Below are 27,908 nucleotides of genomic sequence, written 5' to 3' on the forward strand. Positions count from 1 at the left end.
TGAAAAGAAAACAACATTTATTTATTTCAATAATAATTTATTTAAAGCACCACACCTACTTTATTTACACTATTATATTATATGAATAAATTTAAAATAATTTTTGGGGGATCTAAATGCTCATATTATCAATTAAAAAAATATATATTTTACCCCATATAAAATAAAGAAAATGGTAGTGCAACTAAAAATAATTATACTGTGGATAAAGGTTATGGCCCATAAAATAACATAAGTGATAGATATAATTTAGTCTTAAAACTATTTTTCGTTAATAAACTTGTGAATCTTGTCGGGCTCGGCAAGTTCCTTGATGCGGTGCAAGTTGTCCCACCAGAGCTTCAAACGATGACGACGTATCATGTTGAACCATGGCGTCATTGGTCCTTCGAGCGTTGGAATGAACCTATAGAAGTTATCGTAAATAAATATTCAAGTCAACGGAAAGAGATTTATGAGTTTATTACTTATTGTGTAAAAAAAATTAGGTAACTTTTTGGCAAGGTCGTTTGGAAGATATTATGTACACTAAATATCCTCATAATCATCAAAATCATCGTAAATAAAATTAAATACAAGAAAAATCATGTTAATCATATTGAAAATCATGAAATAATATCAACGTTGTTATTTCAAATGAGTTAAAATCGTGGCAAAAATGCGTTTTTTGGTATAATTTTAATACTTTTACGGTCATTAACTTTAATTGAACAAAAAAATATTAAACAACTTAATATTTATTGGTAATAAAGATAAAATTTCAATCAAATAGTTCCGTATCTACAATGAAATATTTCTGTTAATTTAAGTACAGAGATATAATTTTGAACATTGACACGGTCAACACAAAATTTAATAAATCTCAAAATATTACTTATTAGTGTACCTAGATGTATAATTTTCACAAAAAAATCACAATTCTTTCGTGCGAGCGATAATTTGCGCCTCGAGTTGCGACACTCGTATTAAAAATGAGAAATTAGAAAAGGAATGTTTCAAGGAAGCATAATGCTATTGTATCCCAGACATATTTCGAGATATAAAGTGAAAACCGAAAATCCCTTTATCCTTGGAGAACACGCGAAAAATGCCGCACGCGCAAAGCTAGTGTTACAATTATGTACTTACGCATTAAACTCGTTCTTTGGCACAAAGCAGTACTCAGATATCTCATCGGAGTTCGGTTTCACTTTAGCATCACTTTGGAAGAACAAAATGTGGTCGATTTCGTGCTCTCCCCAAATACCGTCGCCGGGGTCGTGGTAGTGCACTCGGGTCAGAAAAGTGAACATTTCTGGTTCCATCTGTGAAAAAAATTGTTACCTATAGGTAGTTATAACTAATATTCGCAATGGGAAATCACGGTCATATTAGGTCCACTAAAGTACCCTAGAACTTTTTTCTACTCATACTTAGTTCATTCTTGATGAATACTTAAAAGTTTAAGGTTGATGTTCCGACCGTCCCTCCATACATTTTTGATTACCTCTAAACACTTAACACAGACACTATTTCTTTAAAACTAATCATTTGATCACTTCTCTATAATGAAATGTGTGCGCGTTCGACCTTTTTAATCAATAATTTACAATATTTACTTAGAAAAACAACAGTAAAATACCGGAAAAATTTGACACTTCTACAGTAGTGTGCGTGACTTTTGCCAAGCGAAACACGACATAAAGCACGACATCTAGCGCATAGACTATATACTTATTACAGATCTAGCGCGTCAATGTCTAAACGAAAGGCGATGTTTAGACATTGACGCGCTAGATGTCGTGCATTCGCGTTCGTTATCTTATGCATAATGAGCATAATTCTAATAAATCAAAGTTCTGTGTAAAAATTGAGTAATTTCATTTCCAATCGTTCAAAGAAAATAACAATAAAATAAAATAAAACTAATGACCTTAGAAACTATGTTTTTTTTTATTTATTACTCATTATTGTTCGTCCGTCGTAGGTCTGTAAACTGTATTGTACACTGAAGGTAAATGGTACTGTAGGTACTTTAGTTCGGCGTCGTCGCTCGTCGGCTTGATATAAAATTACATTCTTGATTTCATTGACACGCGCTATGATTTGCGCGCGGAATTTCTTGTGTTGTGAATTTATTTTTGTATGCTATGCATTTTAATTGATTCAAATTGCAATGTTTCTCTAGTATGCATTTGAGACTATATTGTAAATTGTAATAATTGATCGTGGGTATAGTAATTAATTATTCTAATAACGCAATTAGTAATATATGTATTTTCGGTGGGATTCAAAACAAAAAATTGGCCCGTGATTTTTATGAAATTTCACCACATTGCAAATCACATCAATCATAGTTCATACACATGTATGACGAAAGTGATTAGTATTGTGGCTAACATTGACTCATCAGTTCATCACTGAAACCAGTGATAAATCAGTACCTATATCATATTGTGTTTGAATATTTTTAAACAATGATATAAGTATACAATTATTATAAATCGGTAAACTATCAAAGTAATCACAAACTTGCAAACATTGGTAAAATGTCCAGTAGTTTATGAGCCTATTCATTACAATTTACAATCAAACAAACAAACAAAGTTTTCCTCTTTATAATATTAGTGTAGACAAACACTATGAATACGATCACTAATGCAAATTCGGGGATTTTCTAATTATTGCTAAATAATAATTGAATTCGTTTTGAAATACTCTATAATTTTTAGTGTATAAATAGACATTTATAATGTGGTGCTCATTTTTTTTGTACTGCTAACGCTATTGTAGGTACCTATTTTCGTTGTTTTATTTCAAGTGAACACGGCCATACAATTTTGTCACGAGCCGCCTATGATTGTAGGTACTTTTGTTAGGCTCCTTCGTCGTCCGCGTCGGCTCGAAAGTTCTTGATTTCATTGTCACGCGCTATGATTTGCGCGCGGATTTTCTTGTGTTGTGAATTTATTTTTGTATTATTATTATTTTTTATTTATTTTTTTATTTTATTGATTCAAATAAAATATTTCACTAGTATGCATTTGAGACTATATTGTATTATGTATAATTTATCGTAGGTATAGTTATTCTTATAACGCAGTTATATTTTCGGTGGGACAATTTGACCCGTGATTTTTCTGAAATATCACCACGTTGCAAATCACATCAATCATACACACGTATGACGAAAGTATAGTGGCTATAATTGACTCATCAGTTCATCACTGAAACCAGTGATAAATCAGTACATATATCATATTTTATTGTGTTTGAATATTTTTTAAACAACGATATAGGTATACAATATTATTATAAATCGGTAAACTACCAAAGTACTTCCGAATTTTCAGACAGACAAACAAGTAGTTTGAACACGCAGTTTTCTTATACTAGTAGCAAAAATCAAAACCATAATATTATGTTTCCCTACTATATTTTACTAAAAGTCGAGTGCGTCGAAATCGTAAATAATAATATGTTTTTCACCTTCCTGGTTATTTTCCCATAGTAAATAGTGTTTTAGGTTTGTTGTTGTAGGTAGGAATAATAATAATTATTCTTACATGTTGGTTATGAAATGTATATTGAAATAATTTACTTTTACAAATCATTAGTGATATAAGTTTTGAGTGAAAATGCTTGGATCAGCATAATATTATATGGTACTTCAAATACATGTTTTGATAAAAAAAACAATAGTGTAATAAAATAAAACTGCGTTTTATTGTAATCAATGTTGACAATTTTAAATTCCAAAATTATTGATCAATAAAATAGTTTACACCAACAAATATAACTTTTATTTTTATAACAATCGTTCATAATATAAACCGTAGCAGGTGGCGTTTTGAAGTTCTGTCTACTCATACAGAAAAATGGAAAACTTGTTTTTTTTGTAAACAATTTATTACTCATGTTGTTTGGCAACTCGAAGCGTGGTCGTCCGTCGTAGGTACTTTTGTTCGGCGTCGCGTCGTCGTCCGCGTCGGCTTGATATAAAACATTCTTGATTTCATTGACACGCGCTATGATTTGCGCGCGGAATTTCTTGTGTTGTGAATTTATTTTTGTATGCTATGCATTTTAATTGAATCAAATTGCAATATTTCTCTAGTATGCATTTGAGACTATATTGTAATAATTGATCGTGGGTAGGTATAGTAATTAATTATTCTAATAACGCAATTATATTTTCGGTGGGATTCAAAACAAAAAATTGGCCCGTGATTTTTATGAAATTTCACCACATTGCAAATTATATATTATACAATTACAATTACAATTATTATAAATCGGTAAACTATCAAAGTAATTACAAACTTGCAAAATATGCTTTTCCGAATTTTCAGACAGACACACAATTTTATTAGTTTGTTTTAGCAAAGTAGGTACCTATACCTATACGCTTACGTCGCGCGTCGCGTCGTCGAAAACGGTGCGCCCAGAAACAAACATACCTAATTCAGTTACAATCCTTTTTTTGTTCCGTAATTTATTGTATTTATTCTAATACGATTTTTTTTATTCGTCGGCCAGTTCTACTAGGTATAAAAAGATAAAATTGAAATATAATTATTGTAGCGACAGCCATATTATGTTACTATGTTTTCGTAAATATGTTTTTCACCTTCCTGGTTATTTTCACATAATCTTATCTTATATATAAAAATGAATCGCAAAATGTGTTGGTAAGCGCATAACTCGAGAACGGCTGAACCGATTTCGATCATTCTTTTTTTATTATATTCCTTGAAGTACGAGGATGGTTTTTATGTAGAGAAAACGTAAATATTATGTACCACGGGCGAAGCCGGGGCGGACCGCTAGTCTTCTTATATATAAAAATGAATCGCAAAATGTGTTGGTAAGCGCATAACTCGAGAACGGCTGAACCGATTTCGATCATTCTTTTTTTATTATATTCCTTGAAGTACGAGGATGGTTTTTATGTAGAGAAAACGTAAATATTATGTACCACGGGCGAAGCCGGGGCGGACCGCTAGTATCTTCTTATATATAAAAATGAATCGCAAAATGTGTTGGTAAGCGCATAACTCGAGAACGGCTGAACCGATTTCGATAATTCTTTTTTTATTATATTCCTTGAAGTACGAGGATGGTTCTTATGTAGAGAAAACGTAAACATGTACCACGGGCGAAGCCGGGGCGGACCGCTAGTCTTCTTATATATAAAAATGAATCGCAAAATGTGTTGGTAAGCGCATAACTCGAGAACGGCTGAACCGATTTCGATAATTCTTTTTTTATTATATCCCTTGAAGTACGAGGATGGTTCTTATAGCTAGAGAGCTAGTTAGTTTAGTTTTAGTGCAGTGGCAGTGTAAATGTTGTTGTTGAGGTTATGTAAATTTAACACTTTAGTTAACTACCAAGATATAAAGAAATGAGGATAGGACACAATAACTATTGGTTGAGGTATTTATAAACTCATAATATACTTTTAAAAAAATCACGTTTTAATAAATTTCTAGAATTAAATTAGAACAGCTGATTCAAAATAGCCTAAAAAATCTTAATAATAATAATTACGCTTCACAGCAAGAAGAAATGTACCATATGTACCCGCACAAAGTCGATATTGTGTTGCCTACCGTTCGACTCAATGGCTAGGGTTGTAACTACCTTTAATAATTATTACCAAACTAATAAACCGAGTGATGCGAAATAACCATAATTCTTTTAGAGTTTGATAAAATGATCAGGCAGGTATTTTCTTTAATCCTCTGAATTCTCGGTTACTAAATTGTATCGTTGAAATTATTCTTAATCGCGTAAATTTAATAAATAATCATATGGAAAACACTTTTCATTTGTTTTTTTTACTTTCACGCCCAACTACTATACAATAATTACGTTGTTTCGGTATTTTGACGAGAAAACGCAGGAAACATCCGTTGTATCATTTTAGATAGATTGTATATTTTGTATCTGTAGAATTGAAATCAAAGCTATGTATATGTTGTCTCCATTCTTTTCTTATCGGATTGTTGATCCCAATGCGAATGCGTCACTTAAATTTTATAAAAGACAATTAAGAACATCAAAAATAAAGTGATACGTAAATATTTCACAGTGCAATATATTATATAATTAATAATAATTATATATTTATGAAAAAATAATTACATCAGATTTAATAATAGCAATTGTTTTGAATGTACATAATATGAATAAATGATTACATCATAATAGTAATAATTACAATTGTTTTATTTCCCATTTGTTGCAACCCTAGCATATCTTCATGTAGCAGCAGAAGTACCTACACTGGCGGCGCGGCGGCATCGTGCGACATCAAAGGCATTGCCTTACTAGGTAAGTTTATAATGACTCATTTCTTTTATTATATAATTTACGTTTTACTTTTACAGAATCCGATTCAATGGATTATGAAGACGAGTCACACAACGCCATACGATAGTGATGATGAATGAACATTTCAATAAATGCATGCGTGTTTTTTTATGTTGTTTTGTAATTGTTAATTGTTTCTTAAATAAAGAAATAAACTAAATATTTAAATGATGATTTGTTATTTGCAACACAACTTTATATTTGAGATTCTTTACAAATGTATATTTAGTTTTGTATCATCAAATTTATAAATTTTATTCCATAGTTTTCAAAATTAAATGTAAATGACCATAAAAACATTAATAAAGTAAATCATTGATGTAAGGTCAGGGAACGTAATACATATATACATCTGACCATGTAGAAGCTAAGTCTTGTTGACTGCTGAAGTCTGTAAAGTTTTGTTGTCTGCTGAAGTCTGTACGCAATGAAAATGTCTGCCGTTTCGAAAATAAGTTTTTAAGACCCTAATAAATAAAATATATGTATATATAATGGCAGATCTGGTCAAATACTTTCAAAATTGTATTTTTTTCAGCACTTTCATAAGTGTCTGCCAGAATGTTATCCGCGTGATAATGGTCTGCCATTGTTATTTTCCGATAGTAATAATAATCTATTTTCAAATATCAAAATGGCAGACGTGGTCAAATGGTTTCAAAGTTCGCCAAAAATTTCCACCTGTCTTACCTAAGCGCGCGCCCCGTCCACCACTCTGGGCTTAGTGACTCCTCATCTCATGTATAGTAGGTATAGGGGAATCAACACACAAAAATCCAGGTCTGGTCAAATACATACAGGTAGCTTTGCGCTAGCTCTCTAGCTATTACTTCTTATGGAGAGAAAACGTAAACATGTACCACGGGCGAAGCCGGGGCGGACCGCTAGTAAATAATAAAATAATAAATAGTGTATTAGATTTGTTATTGTATCTTGTATACCTACGAATAATTATTCTTACGTCTTGTTGGGAAATGTTCAAATACCTACCTATTGAAATAATTTACTGTTACAAATCATTAGTGTTATTAGTTTTGAGTGAATAGGCATGGATCAGAAATTCAGAATATAATATGCTACTAACTACTCAAATACATACATGTTTACACAACAAACACCACTGACCTCTATAACTATAAGTTATAGAGGTCAGTGACCGTCAGTGACAAACACTATGGATACCTACGCTCGCGAATGCAAATTCGGTGATTTACTAATTATTGATACCTAGTCATTGAATTCGTTTTGAAATAGCCTGTACTTTGTAATTTTTAGTGTTATAGACATTTATAAAATGTGGTGCTCATTTTTTTGTAATAAATCATCCCGAACGCTATTGTATTTTCGTTGTTTTATTTCAAGTGAACACCTAGGTATACAATTTTGTCACGAGCCGCCTCTGGCCTCTGGGTGAAATAAACAAGTCAAATGATTTTTGTTCTAATTGTATTTTGGTAGTAGTTTGTTTAGAATTTACATTACCATTGTTTAATTTTTATTTTGTATTTGCAGTAAAATAAAAAGATGAAAAACTTCATTAGGTATATTGTACGACACCTCACTCTGAATCGCGCTAGCGAAATTTTTTCGTTACAGAGCACATATACAACTTTCGGACAATCTTCATTGAGGCCGGCCGGCAAATCGAGTATGTCGAGAAACTTCACTTATTCGATGGAGGTATTCTACCTTCCTTCCTCCACAGTTGTGGGACCCCGACGTGCATTGAACACGCAGCTTTCTGATACTAGTAGCTAAAATCAAAACCACAGATATGTCTGTGATCAAAACCATAATAATATTTTTACCTATTATTTTACTAAAAGTCGAGTGCATCGAAATCGTAAATATGTTTTTCACCTTCCTGGTTTTTTTTCCATAGTAAATAGTGTTTTTGATTTGTTGTTGTATGAATAATTATTCTTACTTGTTGGTTATGAAATGTATTTTGAAATAATTTACTTTTACAAATCATTACTGATATTAGTTTTGAGTGAAAATGCTTGGATCAGCATAATATCATATTTGCTACTTCAAATACATGTTTTGATTAAAAAAAAACAATAGTGTAATGTAGGTAATAAAATAAAACTGCGTTTTATTGTAGGTAATCAATTTTGACATTATTTATTTCCCAAAATTACAATAAAATAGTTTACGCCAACAAATATAACTTTTATTTTTATAACAATCCTACTTCCTACTAATGCGAAAGTTCATACATGTTTCAAAAGAAAAACTTTTACTTTTACTATTATTTCAATTTATCCGGTTTAATTAAGACTTAATATTGATACATATGATCATTATAAATACAAATAGGAATTAACAATATAACGAATACGTGGCACAACTAAAATTTTACCGATACCACCCGTGGTCATTCTCCTTTGTGGGTCATTTGTAACAGGATGGCGGTTCTACAGCGAAAAAAGAAAAATGATGGTCAGAACGCTGATACCGGATACCTTAAGATACTGTAATATAAAATATTACTAGATTAGATAAAATATTATAGGTAGTATCTTCACCGTGTGTGACGCGCTTTACATTCACGCCATCTAGAGTTAAATCTTTATCATTTTTGTATACGTCTGTGTGTGTAAACGACCCTGTATGCAATGACAGATGTTAAAACGCATAATTTTACCGAATTGGGTGGATTTTAAGGCAATGATATAACATATTTCAATAAAATATAATATTCAGTAACCGCCATGACTATTCCTAGGTTTGATGACTATTCCAATTACGCAAAAACTCAAATAAACTAGAAATGTAGAATTCAGCGCCATCTAGCGGGATATTGGCTGGGAACAGATCGTTGCAATCACCTTAACATATTCTTCCGATAAGGATTGATAATTGTAAATTCATTCTACTGAAGTTTTTATACTCATGAAGTTTTTAAAAGAGATACATTTTCTTTTATAAAGCATTTGAATGCTATAAAACTAATAATTATTGTCGAGCCAATTTAATAGGCAACATTTGACGTCTATCAATTTTATCTTCGAAGAGAGGTAACCTGCTTAAGGTGATTGCAACGATCTGTTCCCAGCCAATATCCCGCTAGATGGCGCTGAATTCTACATTTCTAGTTTATTTGAGTTTTTGCGTAATTGGAATAGTCATCAAACCTAGGAATAGTCATGGCGGTTACTGAATATTATATTTTATTGAAATATGTTATATCATTGCCTTAAAATCCACCCAATTCGGTAAAATTATGCGTTTTAACATCTGTCATTGCATACAGGGTCGTTTACACACACAGACGTATACAAAAATGATAAAGATTTAACTCTAGATGGCGTGAATGTAAAGCGCGTCACACACGGTGAAGATACTACCTATAATATTTTATCTAATCTAGTAATATTTTATATTACAGTATCTTAAGGTATCCGGTATCAGCGTTCTGACCATCATTTTTCTTTTTTCGCTGTAGAACCGCCATCCTGTTACAAATGACCCACAAAGGAGAATGACCACGGGTGGTATCGGTAAAATTTTAGTTGTGCCACGTATTCGTTATATTGTTAATTCCTATTTGTATTTATAATGATCATATGTATCAATATTAAGTCTTAATTAAACCGGATAAATTGAAATAATAGTAAAAGTAAAAGTTTTTCTTTTGAAACATGTATGAACTTTCGCATTAGTAGGAAGTAGGATTGTTATAAAAATAAAAGTTATATTTGTTGGCGTAAACTATTTTATTGTAATTTTGGGAAATAAATAATGTCAAAATTGATTACCTACAATAAAACGCAGTTTTATTTTATTACCTACATTACACTATTGTTTTTTTTTAATCAAAACATGTATTTGAAGTAGCAAATATGATATTATGCTGATCCAAGCATTTTCACTCAAAACTAATATCAGTAATGATTTGTAAAAGTAAATTATTTCAAAATACATTTCATAACCAACAAGTAAGAATAATTATTCATACAACAACAAATCAAAAACACTATTTACTATGGAAAAAAAACCAGGAAGGTGAAAAACATATTTACGATTTCGATGCACTCGACTTTTAGTAAAATAATAGGTAAAAATATTATTATGGTTTTGATCACAGACATATCTGTGGTTTTGATTTTAGCTACTAGTATCAGAAAGCTGCGTGTTCAATGCACGTCGGGGTCCCACAACTGTGGAGGAAGGAAGGTAGAATACCTCCATCGAATAAGTGAAGTTTCTCGACATACTCGATTTGCCGGCCGGCCTCAATGAAGATTGTCCGAAAGTTGTATATGTGCTCTGTAACGAAAAAATTTCGCTAGCGCGATTCAGAGTGAGGTGTCGTACAATATACCTAATGAAGTTTTTCATCTTTTTATTTTACTGCAAATACAAAATAAAAATTAAACAATGGTAATGTAAATTCTAAACAAACTACTACCAAAATACAATTAGAACAAAAATCATTTGACTTGTTTATTTCACCCAGAGGCCAGAGGCGGCTCGTGACAAAATTGTATACCTAGGTGTTCACTTGAAATAAAACAACGAAAATACAATAGCGTTCGGGATGATTTATTACAAAAAAATGAGCACCACATTTTATAAATGTCTATAACACTAAAAATTACAAAGTACAGGCTATTTCAAAACGAATTCAATGACTAGGTATCAATAATTAGTAAATCACCGAATTTGCATTCGCGAGCGTAGGTATCCATAGTGTTTGTCACTGACGGTCACTGACCTCTATAACTTATAGTTATAGAGGTCAGTGGTGTTTGTTGTGTAAACATGTATGTATTTGAGTAGTTAGTAGCATATTATATTCTGAATTTCTGATCCATGCCTATTCACTCAAAACTAATAACACTAATGATTTGTAACAGTAAATTATTATTTCAATAGGTAGGTATTTGAACATTTCCCAACAAGACGTAAGAATAATTATTCGTAGGTATACAAGATACAATAACAAATCTAATACACTATTTATTATTTTATTATTTACTAGCGGTCCGCCCCGGCTTCGCCCGTGGTACATGTTTACGTTTTCTCTCCATAAGAAGTAATAGCTAGAGAGCTAGCGCAAAGCTACCTGTATGTATTTGACCAGACCTGGATTTTTGTGTGTTGATTCCCCTATACCTACTATACATGAGATGAGGAGTCACTAAGCCCAGAGTGGTGGACGGGGCGCGCGCTTAGGTAAGACAGGTGGAAATTTTTGGCGAACTTTGAAACCATTTGACCACGTCTGCCATTTTGATATTTGAAAATAGATTATTATTACTATCGGAAAATAACAATGGCAGACCATTATCACGCGGATAACATTCTGGCAGACACTTATGAAAGTGCTGAAAAAAATACAATTTTGAAAGTATTTGACCAGATCTGCCATTATATATACATATATTTTATTTATTAGGGTCTTAAAAACTTATTTTCGAAACGGCAGACATTTTCATTGCGTACAGACTTCAGCAGACAACAAAACTTTACAGACTTCAGCAGTCAACAAGACTTAGCTTCTACATGGTCAGATGTATATATGTATTACGTTCCCTGACCTTACATCAATGATTTACTTTATTAATGTTTTTATGGTCATTTACATTTAATTTTGAAAACTATGGAATAAAATTTATAAATTTGATGATACAAAACTAAATATACATTTGTAAAGAATCTCAAATATAAAGTTGTGTTGCAAATAACAAATCATCATTTAAATATTTAGTTTATTTCTTTATTTAAGAAACAATTAACAATTACAAAACAACATAAAAAAACACGCATGCATTTATTGAAATGTTCATTCATCATCACTATCGTATGGCGTTGTGTGACTCGTCTTCATAATCCATTGAATCGGATTCTGTAAAAGTAAAACGTAAATTATATAATAAAAGAAATGAGTCATTATAAACTTACCTAGTAAGGCAATGCCTTTGATGTCGCACGATGCCGCCGCGCCGCCAGTGTAGGTACTTCTGCTGCTACATGAAGATATGCTAGGGTTGCAACAAATGGGAAATAAAACAATTGTAATTATTACTATTATGATGTAATCATTTATTCATATTATGTACATTCAAAACAATTGCTATTATTAAATCTGATGTAATTATTTTTTCATAAATATATAATTATTATTAATTATATAATATATTGCACTGTGAAATATTTACGTATCACTTTATTTTTGATGTTCTTAATTGTCTTTTATAAAATTTAAGTGACGCATTCGCATTGGGATCAACAATCCGATAAGAAAAGAATGGAGACAACATATACATAGCTTTGATTTCAATTCTACAGATACAAAATATACAATCTATCTAAAATGATACAACGGATGTTTCCTGCGTTTTCTCGTCAAAATACCGAAACAACGTAATTATTGTATAGTAGTTGGGCGTGAAAGTAAAAAAACAAATGAAAAGTGTTTTCCATATGATTATTTATTAAATTTACGCGATTAAGAATAATTTCAACGATACAATTTAGTAACCGAGAATTCAGAGGATTAAAGAAAATACCTGCCTGATCATTTTATCAAACTCTAAAAGAATTATGGTTATTTCGCATCACTCGGTTTATTAGTTTGGTAATAATTATTAAAGGTAGTTACAACCCTAGCCATTGAGTCGAACGGTAGGCAACACAATATCGACTTTGTGCGGGTACATATGGTACATTTCTTCTTGCTGTGAAGCGTAATTATTATTATTAAGATTTTTTAGGCTATTTTGAATCAGCTGTTCTAATTTAATTCTAGAAATTTATTAAAACGTGATTTTTTTAAAAGTATATTATGAGTTTATAAATACCTCAACCAATAGTTATTGTGTCCTATCCTCATTTCTTTATATCTTGGTAGTTAACTAAAGTGTTAAATTTACATAACCTCAACAACAACATTTACACTGCCACTGCACTAAAACTAAACTAACTAGCTCTCTAGCTATAAGAACCATCCTCGTACTTCAAGGGATATAATAAAAAAAGAATTATCGAAATCGGTTCAGCCGTTCTCGAGTTATGCGCTTACCAACACATTTTGCGATTCATTTTTATATATAAGAAGACTAGCGGTCCGCCCCGGCTTCGCCCGTGGTACATGTTTACGTTTTCTCTACATAAGAACCATCCTCGTACTTCAAGGAATATAATAAAAAAAGAATTATCGAAATCGGTTCAGCCGTTCTCGAGTTATGCGCTTACCAACACATTTTGCGATTCATTTATATATATATATACTAGCGGTCCGCCCCGGCTTCGCCCGTGGTACATAATATTTACGTTTTCTCTACATAAAAACCATCCTCGTACTTCAAGGAATATAATAAAAAAAGAATGATCGAAATCGGTTCAGCCGTTCTCGAGTTATGCGCTTACCAACACATTTTGCGATTCATTTTTATATATAAGAAGACTAGCGGTCCGCCCCGGCTTCGCCCGTGGTACATAATATTTACGTTTTCTCTACATAAAAACCATCCTCGTACTTCAAGGAATATAATAAAAAAAGAATGATCGAAATCGGTTCAGCCGTTCTCGAGTTATGCGCTTACCAACACATTTTGCGATTCATTTTTATATATAAGACTAGCGACCCGCCCCGGCTTCGCACGGGTGCAATGCTGATACTAAATAAACTACAGGAAAACTGACGTTGTATATAAAAAAATAGCGGCCCGCTCCGTCTTCGCACACGGGTATAAAATAGGTATATAGCCGGGCGGCCGGCCGGTACCGCCGCAAATGCTACGTCCCGCAATTTTTAAATCTGTAATATCTTCGAAAATATTCACTTAAATCATACGGTGTAAAGGCCCATATAGATCTATATTAAATGAACAATGTATTGAAGGTATTTAATTGGTTAAGGATTAATGCTGTATTGGTTAAAATCGCATCGAAAATTAGCCATTATTTGTCGTAAAAAGTAAATGACAAAAAAAAGTTATTGTGGGTTATCCATAAGAGATAGACATATACCATCGCGGACTTTTCTATAGACCTTTTCAATGTGTATAATACTTAGTACATTATTTTGATAAAACTCGTAGGGTTCAGCCTGCGTTTGCAATGTAAGCGGAAAAAATGTAATTTTTTACGACATCACATTAGAAACCTCAAAAATAACAGTACTTCTCCACTATTTAATGGATGTTATTATACATATAAACCTTCCTCTTGAAACACTCTATCTATTAAAAAAAACCGCATCAAAATCCGTTGCGTAGTTTCAAAGATTTAAGCGTACAAAGGGACATAGGGACATAGGGACAGGGAATGCGACTTTGTTTTATACTATGTAGTGATAAGATTATGTGAAAATAACCAGGAAGGTGAAAAACATATTTACGAAAACATAGTAACATAATATGGCTGTCGCTACAATAATTATATTTCAATTTTATCTTTTTATACCTAGTAGAACTGGCCGACGAATAAAAAAAATCGTATTAGAATAAATACAATAAATTACGGAACAAAAAAAGGATTGTAACTGAATTAGGTATGTTTGTTTCTGGGCGCACCGTTTTCGACGACGCGACGCGCGACGTAAGCGTATAGGTATAGGTACCTACTTTGCTAAAACAAACTAATAAAATTGTGTGTCTGTCTGAAAATTCGGAAAAGCATATTTTGCAAGTTTGTAATTACTTTGATAGTTTACCGATTTATAATAATTGTAATTGTAATTGTATAATATATAATTTGCAATGTGGTGAAATTTCATAAAAATCACGGGCCAATTTTTTGTTTTGAATCCCACCGAAAATATAATTGCGTTATTAGAATAATTAATTACTATACCTACCCACGATCAATTATTACAATATAGTCTCAAATGCATACTAGAGAAATATTGCAATTTGATTCAATTAAAATGCATAGCATACAAAAATAAATTCACAACACAAGAAATTCCGCGCGCAAATCATAGCGCGTGTCAATGAAATCAAGAATGTTTTATATCAAGCCGACGCGGACGACGACGCGACGCCGAACAAAAGTACCTACGACGGACGACCACGCTTCGAGTTGCCAAACAACATGAGTAATAAATTGTTTACAAAAAAAACAAGTTTTCCATTTTTCTGTATGAGTAGACAGAACTTCAAAACGCCACCTGCTACGGTTTATATTATGAACGATTGTTATAAAAATAAAAGTTATATTTGTTGGTGTAAACTATTTTATTGATCAATAATTTTGGAATTTAAAATTGTCAACATTGATTACAATAAAACGCAGTTTTATTTTATTACACTATTGTTTTTTTTATCAAAACATGTATTTGAAGTACCATATAATATTATGCTGATCCAAGCATTTTCACTCAAAACTTATATCACTAATGATTTGTAAAAGTAAATTATTTCAATATACATTTCATAACCAACATGTAAGAATAATTATTATTATTCCTACCTACAACAACAAACCTAAAACACTATTTACTATGGGAAAATAACCAGGAAGGTGAAAAACATATTATTATTTACGATTTCGACGCACTCGACTTTTAGTAAAATATAGTAGGGAAACATAATATTATGGTTTTGATTTTTGCTACTAGTATAAGAAAACTGCGTGTTCAAACTACTTGTTTGTCTGTCTGAAAATTCGGAAGTACTTTGGTAGTTTACCGATTTATAATAATATTGTATACCTATATCGTTGTTTAAAAAATATTCAAACACAATAAAATATGATATATGTACTGATTTATCACTGGTTTCAGTGATGAACTGATGAGTCAATTATAGCCACTATACTTTCGTCATACGTGTGTATGATTGATGTGATTTGCAACGTGGTGATATTTCAGAAAAATCACGGGTCAAATTGTCCCATCGAAAATATAACTGCGTTATAAGAATAACTATACCTACGATAAATTATACATAATACAATATAGTCTCAAATGCATACTAGTGAAATATTTTATTTGAATCAATAAAATAAAAAAATAAATAAAAAATAATAATAATACAAAAATAAATTCACAACACAAGAAAATCCGCGCGCAAATCATAGCGCGTGACAATGAAATCAAGAACTTTCGAGCCGACGCGGACGACGAAGGAGCCTAACAAAAGTACCTACAATCATAGGCGGCTCGTGACAAAATTGTATGGCCGTGTTCACTTGAAATAAAACAACGAAAATAGGTACCTACAATAGCGTTAGCAGTACAAAAAAAATGAGCACCACATTATAAATGTCTATTTATACACTAAAAATTATAGAGTATTTCAAAACGAATTCAATTATTATTTAGCAATAATTAGAAAATCCCCGAATTTGCATTAGTGATCGTATTCATAGTGTTTGTCTACACTAATATTATAAAGAGGAAAACTTTGTTTGTTTGTTTGATTGTAAATTGTAATGAATAGGCTCATAAACTACTGGACATTTTACCAATGTTTGCAAGTTTGTGATTACTTTGATAGTTTACCGATTTATAATAATTGTATACTTATATCATTGTTTAAAAATATTCAAACACAATATGATATAGGTACTGATTTATCACTGGTTTCAGTGATGAACTGATGAGTCAATGTTAGCCACAATACTAATCACTTTCGTCATACATGTGTATGAACTATGATTGATGTGATTTGCAATGTGGTGAAATTTCATAAAAATCACGGGCCAATTTTTTGTTTTGAATCCCACCGAAAATACATATATTACTAATTGCGTTATTAGAATAATTAATTACTATACCCACGATCAATTATTACAATTTACAATATAGTCTCAAATGCATACTAGAGAAACATTGCAATTTGAATCAATTAAAATGCATAGCATACAAAAATAAATTCACAACACAAGAAATTCCGCGCGCAAATCATAGCGCGTGTCAATGAAATCAAGAATGTAATTTTATATCAAGCCGACGAGCGACGACGCCGAACTAAAGTACCTACAGTACCATTTACCTTCAGTGTACAATACAGTTTACAGACCTACGACGGACGAACAATAATGAGTAATAAATAAAAAAAAACATAGTTTCTAAGGTCATTAGTTTTATTTTATTTTATTGTTATTTTCTTTGAACGATTGGAAATGAAATTACTCAATTTTTACACAGAACTTTGATTTATTAGAATTATGCTCATTATGCATAAGATAACGAACGCGAATGCACGACATCTAGCGCGTCAATGTCTAAACATCGCCTTTCGTTTAGACATTGACGCGCTAGATCTGTAATAAGTATATAGTCTATGCGCTAGATGTCGTGCTTTACGTCGTGTTTCGCTTGGCAAAAGTCACGCACACTACTGTAGAAGTGTCAAATTTTTCCGGTATTTTACTGTTGTTTTTCTAAGTAAATATTGTAAATTATTGATTAAAAAGGTCGAACGCGCACACATTTCATTATAGAGAAGTGATAAAATGATTAGTTTTAAAGAAATAGTGTCTGTGTTAAGTGTTTAGAGGTAATCAAAAATGTATGGAGGGACGGTCGGAACATCAACCTTAAAAAGATCGATTAAAGTGAATTAATCGATACGGATTTGAAACATTTGTCAATCGAATTTATTAATTTATGATAATTTTTATTCACAAGTAATCAATGCATTCGATTCTAGATGTCATATTTCGATTTTTAGAGTAACGTCTCTGGTATTTAAAAAGAAAAAAGGTTTATTGACACAAAATTGTAGGAGTGACGTCAGTTCTTCAATTCAGAAATTGTTTATTATGTTTAAAATGGTTTATCAGTAAAATGAAATCTTAAAATTACTTGTATCGGTCATTGTTATTATAAATATGTAGTTGTAATTGAAAAAAGTCAAGCAAATGTGCAGTTCTAACAAAACGAAATATCATGTTATTCTATGTCGTCGTTACTAGGTTACGTTCTTGAATTTTGTTGAACTGTCAAATGTTGCCTATTAAAATGGCTCTACTATAAATTAAAATCAACATGAACATTAAAATGATGTTCTTACATAAAAATAGTGTGCATTATTTTTTGTTTGTTTATCTGTTCACTTCTAACAACTGTTTTTTACATATTTATCTTATTATCTAATCATAGGCTATAAGAAAAGATTATTGTTCAGCAAAATATAAGTCTGCATGAAATAAGGTAATTAAATTATAATGGCCTTTGCTATAATGGATTATTTGAATGCAAATAGACTATTATTATTACTTGACAAGCATTCAAAGAAAATGCCATTAAATGGATTATTTGAATGCAAATAGACTATTATTATTACTTGACAAGCATTCAAAGAAAATGCCATTTTTTATATTAGAGCCAGCGCGCACGAGCAACTTTGTCTCCGCAACTATTTTGTCTCTCCCATCAATTTGTATGGGGAGTTGCGTCGCTACGTGCGCGCACTTTCATACTAGCCCATGGGTGGGAGAGACAAAATAGTTGCGGAGACAAAAAAGTTGCGGAGACAAAGTTGCTCGTGCGCGCACTGTCTTATTGTTACAAAAAAATCAACAGTATATGTATATGTCACGGCTAAAGGTAGGTGAGAACATAAACTTAAGATTAGCCGGCTAAACTTAGGTTTATTTTCGACGAGGTGTTAATGTTAGTTTGTTCTATCTTTAGCCGGCTAAACTTAAGTGTAACCGCAGGCCCGTGGCTAAAAATGTCGGGGTGGGTAGATTTGGTTAGCGCCGGGCCGGTGGAGGGCTTGAGGGGCCCGCACAGTGCCAGAAAACACTCGCCCTGTTCCTTACATGTATTATAGTAACCAAATCTACCCACCCCGACTCAGGGCAGAAAGCTGGTGGCTAGGTTAGGTTAGGTTAGAACTCTTAAGACCCGCACGAGCCGAGCGAGCGCAGCGAGCGTGCTGCGGCAGCAGCCGGCGAAGTGCCAGAAAACACTCGCCCTGTTCCTTGCATGTATTATAGTAACCAAATCTACCCACCCCGACATTTTTAGCCACGGGCCTGCGGTTACACTTAAGTTTAGCCGGCTAAAGATAGAACAAACTAACATTAACACCTCGTCGAAAATAAACCTAAGTTTAGCCGGCTAATCTTAAGTTTATGTTCTCACCTACCTTTAGCCGTAACATATATACATACAGGGTGTACCAAAAAGTAGTGATGAACGGAAGCTGAGAGGTAGAGGACCTAGAGGGCTATCCGAATCACCCCCATGTATGTAATGCGATTTTTCGTATTTTCGGAGTTATGACGATTTTTTCAATTTTTCACCTATCGCCGAGTACGATGATATTTTCACTCATGCTGACGTCAATGATTGCGGAAGATGCTTGATTTTTTTTGTGTGCTAAGCTGAAAGATAGGCCAATTCAGTATGGTAACATTTACTATCGTTAGATCTTTGAATGGAATAAAAAAAAGAATGAAATGGCAAGAAAGATAAAATTACCCAGTATGTTCACCACTTCAAGGGCCCGTAAAAAAATAAAATCACATAAAAAAAGTTTTCCGTTTGACTTTTAAAAACTTGCTCTATCTATCAGATAGCTACCCTGAAAATTTCATTTTATTATTCAGAAGGCTTCAATCGAAAAATTTGAATCTAAATGTGGTAAGTGCAAAAATTGAATTAACATGATGATCATTAAAACCAATAAATAGGTGTTTAATTACCAGAAATTTTTAAAATAACCCCGCTGTTGCTCAATGCAAGTGCGACATCACCGTAAAAAGTAGTCTTTTAAATGTCTGAATGCCCTTTTATCATTTTTAATGGTTTCTTCTGCTACTATGAATTTCCGGGTTATTTCGTCCAAATTGTGGCAGTCTATCGTCTTTGTAGTATCCCCACGGAAATAATCAATAGGGTTTATGTCCGGGGACCGTGCAGGCCAGGCTAAAGGGCCAAGATACCCTGAAAGATGGATTGGTCGTTGCAGCCTGCGCATGCGCCGGTGAAGCCTGCCTTAAAGCCTGGCCTCCACGGTCCCTCGACCTAAACCCCATTGATTTGTTTCAATGGGAATATTAAAAAGACTTCGGCTACTTGAGAGAATGCCACAATTTAGACGAAATAACCCGGAAATTCATAGTAACAGAAGAAACCATTAAAAATGATAAAAGGGCATTCAGACATTTAAAAGACAACTTTTTACGGTGATGTCGCACTTGCATTGAGCAACAGCGGGGTTATTTTAAAAATTTCTGGTAATTAAACACCTATTTATTGGTTTTAATGATCATCATGTTAATTCAATTTTTGCACTTACCACATTTAGATTTAAATTATTCGATTGAAGCCTTCTGAATAATAAAATGAAATTTTCAGGGTAGCTATCTGATAGATAGAGCAAGTTTTTAAAAGTCAAACGGAAAATTTTTTTTATGTGATTTTATTTTTTTACGGGCCCTTGAAGTGGTGAACATACTGGGTAATTTTATCTTTCTTGCCATTTAATTATTTTTTTTATTCCATTCAAAGATCTAACGATAGTAAATGTTACCATACTGAATTGGCCTATCTTTCAGCTTAGCACACAAAAAAAATCAAGCATCTTCCGCAATTATTGACGTCAGCATGAGTGAAAATATCATCGTACTCGGCGATAGGTGAAAAATTGAAAAAATCGTCATAACTCCGAAAATACGAAAAATCGCATAACATACATGGGGGTGATTCGGATAGCCCTCTAGGTCCTCTACCTCTCAGCTTCCGTTCATCACTACTTTTTGGTACACCCTGTATAATGTGAATTTTATGTTAACAATTAAAAAACAAAATTATTATCCGCCAGCAAAGAGCAAAATTCGTCTAACCCTTTTTTCCGGTCTAAAACAACTAAAATTTTGTTATGATGGTTAAGAAAAGCATATCATTTACAGGTAAATTAGCTTGGAGAAATTTTTGCATATGTAGTGGTGTGTATATTACTCAGATCTTAGAGCGCGTTTCCACTATATCGTTCTAGCCTATACAAAAATGTTTCGATATCCTAACATTACTATTTAATTTTATACTTATTCCTAGCAACACTTTTGTTTTCAATAAAAACAAGTTTTTATTTGAAAGAAAATGGTTTTGACTTTATAAAAAAAAATATATCATTCAATTTTACGTCCTTGAGCAAACGACAAGGCGACTACCGTGAAACAATAAAATATCGTGTCCATAATAATTTGTTTCATAATTAATATTTGACCATAATAATTACGAAACAAAACAAATAAATAAATCGTCACTTGATAGTGGAAAGTGGAAACACGCACAAAACCAGAATAAACCAGTTTACGCTGTCCGCAGGTGCCACGTGCAGTCGTTTGGTACCGTTAGAACATAAAGCACATTTCATTCAAAAATTATAATTATTATGTACGTAGTTTAATTGATAAATTTTGTATTTGTTGATTGTTGTTATTATTTGTTATTATTGTTATAATATTTGTTGAAGTGAATTACATGTCCCGCAGCCGGAGGCCCCAAATGAAAACTCAGATGTACTTAAAAACTACATTTAATAGCTAAAATGAGACTTTTACACCCAGACCGGAGTTAAAGAATGAATTTATACAGTTTAATAATTATAAAGACGTAAGCTTGGATGCTAACTAATGGAAATCGCATCCACATTCTATTCCCGTGCGAACGGCGTATTCAGCAGTTTTGTATGAAGGCAGGGCCATAACTAGTGTTTAATTTGTGTGTAAGTGTTGTAACCATGGACGTATAAAAAAAGACGGACGGTATATCGCCTAAACATTGAGTGAAGCCTAGTAATGGCGGCGAAACATCCATGTGTGTGTGCCATGTTGCCATGGCAACAGCTGTGTTGATGACAATGGCGGCTGTATTTTTTTCTATAAATTTTGCCGTAATAATTTTGTCATTAAAACATAAAAGAAATAACTTGCTTCCCTGTGGAATGTAATCCCTTGTGTTTTGTTATTTAAAATTGTACTGTTGCGACACCATTTAACCACGCAAGACGGCATTTTAAATATTTTTTGTGAAACAGTGACGCAGTTAATCAGTCGGTAGTTCACGACGTAATGGCGGCCGACTAGCTTACTATGGTGAGAGTGTGTGCTTGTTTATTGTCTTTACACGATCGCTAGCTTACTATGGTGGCTTCACGTTGTTTGTTCGTAATACGGCGTCCGTCTTTTTTTATACGTCCATGGTTGTAACTTTATATTGTTAATTCAATATGGCTCCAGTGTTAAAACATGGTCGAGGCAAGCCTTTGACTTCTCAAACTAAAGAATTAAACTTTAAATGTCGTTTCTTTTTCAGGTTAGTAAATTTTTCATTTTAGTAACATTGTTAATGTAAAAGTTATATGTATGTTAAATGTGCAAATATTAAAATAAAGTCTCATCTTTTTCAGAGGAGAAACACATATAGTTTAATTTAAAATCCCTTATATATACAGGGTTACTTGTAAAACACCGGCAACCTCGCAGGACAAGATAGCTAACATCATAAGTAACAACATTTCGACTTTTGATAATTTGTTAGATTTTATTTTCATACAAAAATAAATATTCATTTAATTTTCCGTCTGAATATTATAAACTCTACGCCTCCCAAAAATTACGTAAACAAAAAGCGAACGAGAGGGGGAAGGGGGCGTCGCGTCGTCCATCCGATAATTAATAGAACATAGACTTACAAATGTAAGGAGAGTACAATAAAAGTTTAAAAAATCATTTAAAAATAATTTATTGCGTTATGCCAAAAGTCGTAGAACAAATGTTGTTACTTATGATGTTAGCTATCTTGTCCTGCGAGGTTGCTGGTGTTTTACAAGTAACCCTGTATAAAATAAAAACTAAAAATAAAATGTTGTTTTATTTTATTTGCTGACCATACACTACTACAAACGCAAAAATTTCTCCAAGCTAATTTACCTGTAGTATGACGACTGTCAGATGTAGATCAGCATGCCAAGTTAATGCCAGGTAATTAATTGTGAGCTTTATAATACCTTGTCCAATGGCACTCCCAGTTCCAGGTTAAGCCTTCTTTGTGCAGCTGTAATTATATCTTCCGCTTTACCATCTATGTACAGAGGGTGGCTACAACAGGCATTTGTGTAGTAATCCGGATATGTCACCTATAAAAATATTAAAATGAATTACTCCCGTAATAAAGTTATGTTTTATTAGGGTTATATTTAAACTATTTTTATACCAATATCTTGATCAAATTTTTATTTATACCAAATGTTGTTGGACATTCTATTGTTGTAGAAAAGGAGATTAAATTATTGTATTGATGAAAAGTGTAAATTTGTATTTAAAATTATTTCTTTAACAACAGGTTTTTAATACCGTATATTTTAAGTAGTCATTTACTTACTTTTTGACTGGATCGTCTCTGGAGGAGCATATCTCCTCTCTTGTTGAAGAAGAACACACTAAAAGCTCTGTGGAGGGGAATTTGGCCATCAGGTCCAACTTTATGGCATTCCCGCTTAGTTGCCGTTCCTATGAAATTATCCTTTTCATCCACAAGCAGGCAGATATCCTTGTCCAAGGCATGTAGCTAGTAACCAAATACATGTAATTAGTAAATATAATAGGTATTTGCAGCCTCTATATATTTTTAAATAAATATTAAATAAGTACCTAATGTGAATAATACTCTACACAATATGTGAAACAATATTGATATGACTGTACTTTAAATTATTCAGTAAAAATTAATATATAAATGAAAACTTTCTAACCTGGACTGGTTCTACACCTTCTGTTTCATCCAGTTGCGGCTTAGTTGGATCAGAAGTTAAATATCTTCTTTCCAATCGTAAGTTATTATTCCAGAGAGTTCGTACAAATCTTCTGACAAGCATCTTCAATAGAAAAGCAGTTAAATGGTATGAACACTCACATTACAATGAAACAGAATAAGAAACATAACACAAACAGATTGAGTTATAGATATGATCCATATCAGTTTCCACAGATCTTGGTGACAATGGTTCTAAGTTATTTTGAGCCTGAAGGTATTAGACCGGGAGATACTGACACAAAATTTCGAGTCATTTGTAACAAGGATGGCGGTTCTACAGGGGTCTTAGTACGCAATGACAAAAAGAAAAATGATGGTGTGAACGCTGGTACCGGTGTCTTAGTCGCGTGGGCGTTTGTCGAACTCGTCGGAAAAATAGCGAAAGTCAAACGATTTGTAACACAAAAATTTTAGAATTTACCGATAGCCCATAAAAAAGTAGTAGGCGGTAGTGTCATGCCATACTTTTCCGGTGTGACTTACAGCCCGCCATACCGACGCGAATGTGTTGATTTAAATAAAACAATCATTCAACCATTTGTACCAGGCTAACTTTTGCACAGGTAACTATCGTCGTGCAGCCATTTACGAAAATCGCCATGCCATACTTTTCGGACGATTCCAAATGGTCGCCATACCGCCGAAAATCTGCAACAAATTTTTATTTCGCCAAACTTTTTGTACCAGTATTGCATTTGGATTTTTGGAGAGTATTTGATAAAATGTGACCATTATTATATTTGCCATACTTCTAGTAGGGGGAAAAAGTGCTGTTATACTTGAAAACTTAATTTATTATTAATTTATATAAGTGAGGATTTCCAACACTTAGATCTTTGAAATTTTGTATTTATATTTGTTGATCCTCAAACTTACAGGAAAAATAAGTGCCATACTGTTACAAATCGTTTGACTTTCGCTATTTTCCGACGAGTTCGACTAACGCCCTCGCGACTAAGCCGCCGGTACCAGCGTTCACGCCATCGTTTTTCTTTTTGTCATTGCGTACTAAGACCCCTGTAGAACCGCCATCCAGTTACAAATGACTCGAAATTTTGTGTCAGTATCTCCCGGTCTATATTTCTTTAGAAATTTGCGGCACGAATTAAGGGGGGGGAGGGGAGGGAAAGGGAGGGGGGAGGTAAGGGGAGACCCCCTATAAAGTGGGGGGGTGAGGAAACCCCCCCTTCTATTTTTTTTTATTTTTTTTTGAGATTATATTTATACTAGCTTACCGCCCGCGGCTTCGCCCGCTTTGACTTAAGCCTAATAAATTATATACTAAAACCTTCCTCTTGAATCACTCTATCTATTAAAAAAAACCGCATCAAAATCCGTTGCGTAGTTTGAAAGATTTAAGCATACAAAGGGACATAGGGATAGAGAAAGTGACTTTGTTTTTAACCGACTTCAAAAAAAAGGAGGAGGTTATCAATTCGGCCGGTATGTTTTTTTTTTTTTTTTTTTTATGTATGTACACCGATTACTCCGTGGTTTCTGGACCTATTTACGTGATTCTTTTTTTGTTCGATGCGGGATGGTGTCGAATTGGTCCCATAAAATTTTTATTCGGATAGGCCCAGTAGTTTTTATTTTATGAGCATTTTTGTCTGTATTTGTAAATGTTGCAAGTGAAAGTTTGAAGTCGGTTGTTTTTAACGCAGTTATTGACTTGTATACTATGTAGTGATGTAGTTAGAAATATAACGAAGATTATGGGCTTTCTTGACTGCTCCGGCGCTGCAGAACGTGGCGCTTGCCCCCGTGTACCTCGTTGCAGGCAGGAGTCTTCACTCGCCTTCGTAGCTTCGGCTTCGTAGCCTCAGCCACTCCGGCTCGCTTGACTCTGCCTGCTCCTCAGCACACGCGGGCGCCACGCTCCTCCGCGCCTCCGACTTTTTTAATACACTCTAGTGTATGACAGACACGACAGATACGACCACGTGGAATCGGGGTGGACAGATTCGGTTCTGTGATTAACAATTTGTGTGCAATATACATACCAAAAAAAAACATTTTTTTTAAATAATTATTTATTCAAATCTTGTATACATGTTTGATACAATTTACAATGGCAATGAATGGATCCATTTTATTTTTTTCCACCCATCGTCTCCACATATTCTATAATATTATCACCGAAGTTTGCTGGGTGGTTATAGTTATCTTTTTTAAAAAATCTTTTTACAACATGCCACTGGGACTCAAATGGGTCAGAGGCAACAAATGGGTTGTCTGGTTCTGAGTGATTAACTTTTTTATGAACATACCCATATTGCCCCAAACAATCATATGCTCGCCAATAACCCGTATGAATTGTTGTCCCCTCAGCAACATGCTTTTGAATGAACTATGGTTTTTAATATGTACATTAAGACATTTGTTATCTCTTTCAAACACAATTCTTGTAGTTTTGTCAATGTAACTCAAACAATTTTGAACATAATCTCAAAAATTAAAAAAAAGATTTCTCTGTAATTACACGTTTCCGCACGAAAAGCCGCTAATGTATGTTTCGGGGCATCATTATCGATCGATAAAAATTAAAATCGCGCCGAAATTCGTGCCGCACGTTTCTAAAGTCAACCCAGCCTGAATATTCTTAAGACGTCAATTTAAATTAGAAAAAAATGTCATCAAAGATAAAATATTATGTACAAACTTGTAGTTGAAAAATTAAGACGTCAAGAACTTTCACTGGCATATTTGATATAATGAGGGCTTCTTTCACGACAGTCTTATCAATATACTAATAAAAATTTAACGACTGTCTATTAAGTTTTATTTTTAATTTATTATTATAATGTTCATGCTTATTTATTCTAGAAAATATGCGCATTTTGTAACTATTATTACAATTTAATCTAATATCTTAATTACCTTGGAAAGATGCCGAAAGTTCGTCGGCTATATTTCAAATATTCCAACTGCACATGAGAACGTTTAAATGGTTGGTTTGAAACCTCATATAAAGTAAATTGTTTTAAAGTAAATTGTTATCGCAATACTGCATTACGTCTTGACTTGAGTCTTGACAATTGACAATGATCAACAGCCGCAGCCCGCAGCCGACAGGCGACAGCTGTAGATTTTGACCATAATGATCTAAGATTTTGACACATGATCAAAAACCTTAGTCAAAAACCCATCAAAAACCATTTCTTTAGTTTTTGAGTGGTTTTTGAATACTGAACAGCTTTATTTAAAAATTGTTTTTAGCGCGGTCTAGGGGGCCCTTGTAACCTCGGGGCCCTGGGCTGCAGCAGCCCATAAAGCCCATGGGTAGATCCGGCCCTGGTATGGTGGATATTTTAATCAAGAGACAATGATTACTATTACTTACTAAAATACTACCACATTCATTACTGTAAGTGGAACCGAACTACACACACCCCGTTTTCCAATTACAGCACTAGAGCGCATTATGCGGCATAATGCTTAACGTTGAATGTTTCAACTACAGCAACGCTTCGCACAATCGAGCACTCTTAAAAGTAATGCGCGTGAATTGATGCGTGCCAAGAAGCTTATATCTAACGCTAGCTCTTCACTCTCGTAGAGGTTAGGCGAGGGAGCGCGAGCACAAGAGTGTAGTCGGAGCCCTCGCGTCACATCGCCGTGCCTTGTCTCGCCTCGTCTGGTCTCCGTCTGGAGTCGGTTTTTGGGCGCGAGTCAAAGGACGCGAGGCGCGAGAGCAGACGAGGCGAGGTGCGGCGTCCACATTCTCGCGTTCAGTCAATCAGTATATAGATGTTATATCATGCATAGATTTTATCCACCATCGCCTTCTTCTCCAACGCTTTTTAACTTTTTAAGT

General features: G+C 33.4%; 1 protein-coding gene and 1 long non-coding RNA gene across 2 annotated transcripts in view; one reads left to right on the forward strand and one right to left on the reverse strand.

Annotated features, from left to right (window-relative positions):
• LOC149480553 (uncharacterized) overlaps nt 1–27,908 on the forward strand; it is a 66,419-nt gene that overhangs the window by 32,045 nt on the left and 6,466 nt on the right. The window lies entirely within an intron of this gene.
• Idi (Isopentenyl-diphosphate delta isomerase) lies at nt 126–27,158 on the reverse strand. The gene is made up of 6 exons (XM_089706832.1): nt 26,972–27,158; nt 24,030–24,152; nt 23,660–23,845; nt 23,286–23,414; nt 1,129–1,304; nt 126–406 (listed from the first exon to the last, which is right to left on the reverse strand). The coding sequence occupies exons 2-6, from the start codon at nt 24,150–24,152 to the stop codon at nt 262–264; spliced, it is 759 nt and encodes a 252-aa protein (XP_089562958.1). The 5' UTR covers nt 26,972–27,158; the 3' UTR covers nt 126–261.

The sequence above is a fragment of the Colias philodice genome, chromosome 18, assembly GCF_061535455.1.
Source record: "Colias philodice isolate Cphi_HAF_F1 chromosome 18, ilColPhil1 Martin Lab GWU primary, whole genome shotgun sequence".
In the NCBI taxonomy this organism is placed as follows: Eukaryota; Metazoa; Arthropoda; class Insecta; order Lepidoptera; family Pieridae; genus Colias; species Colias philodice.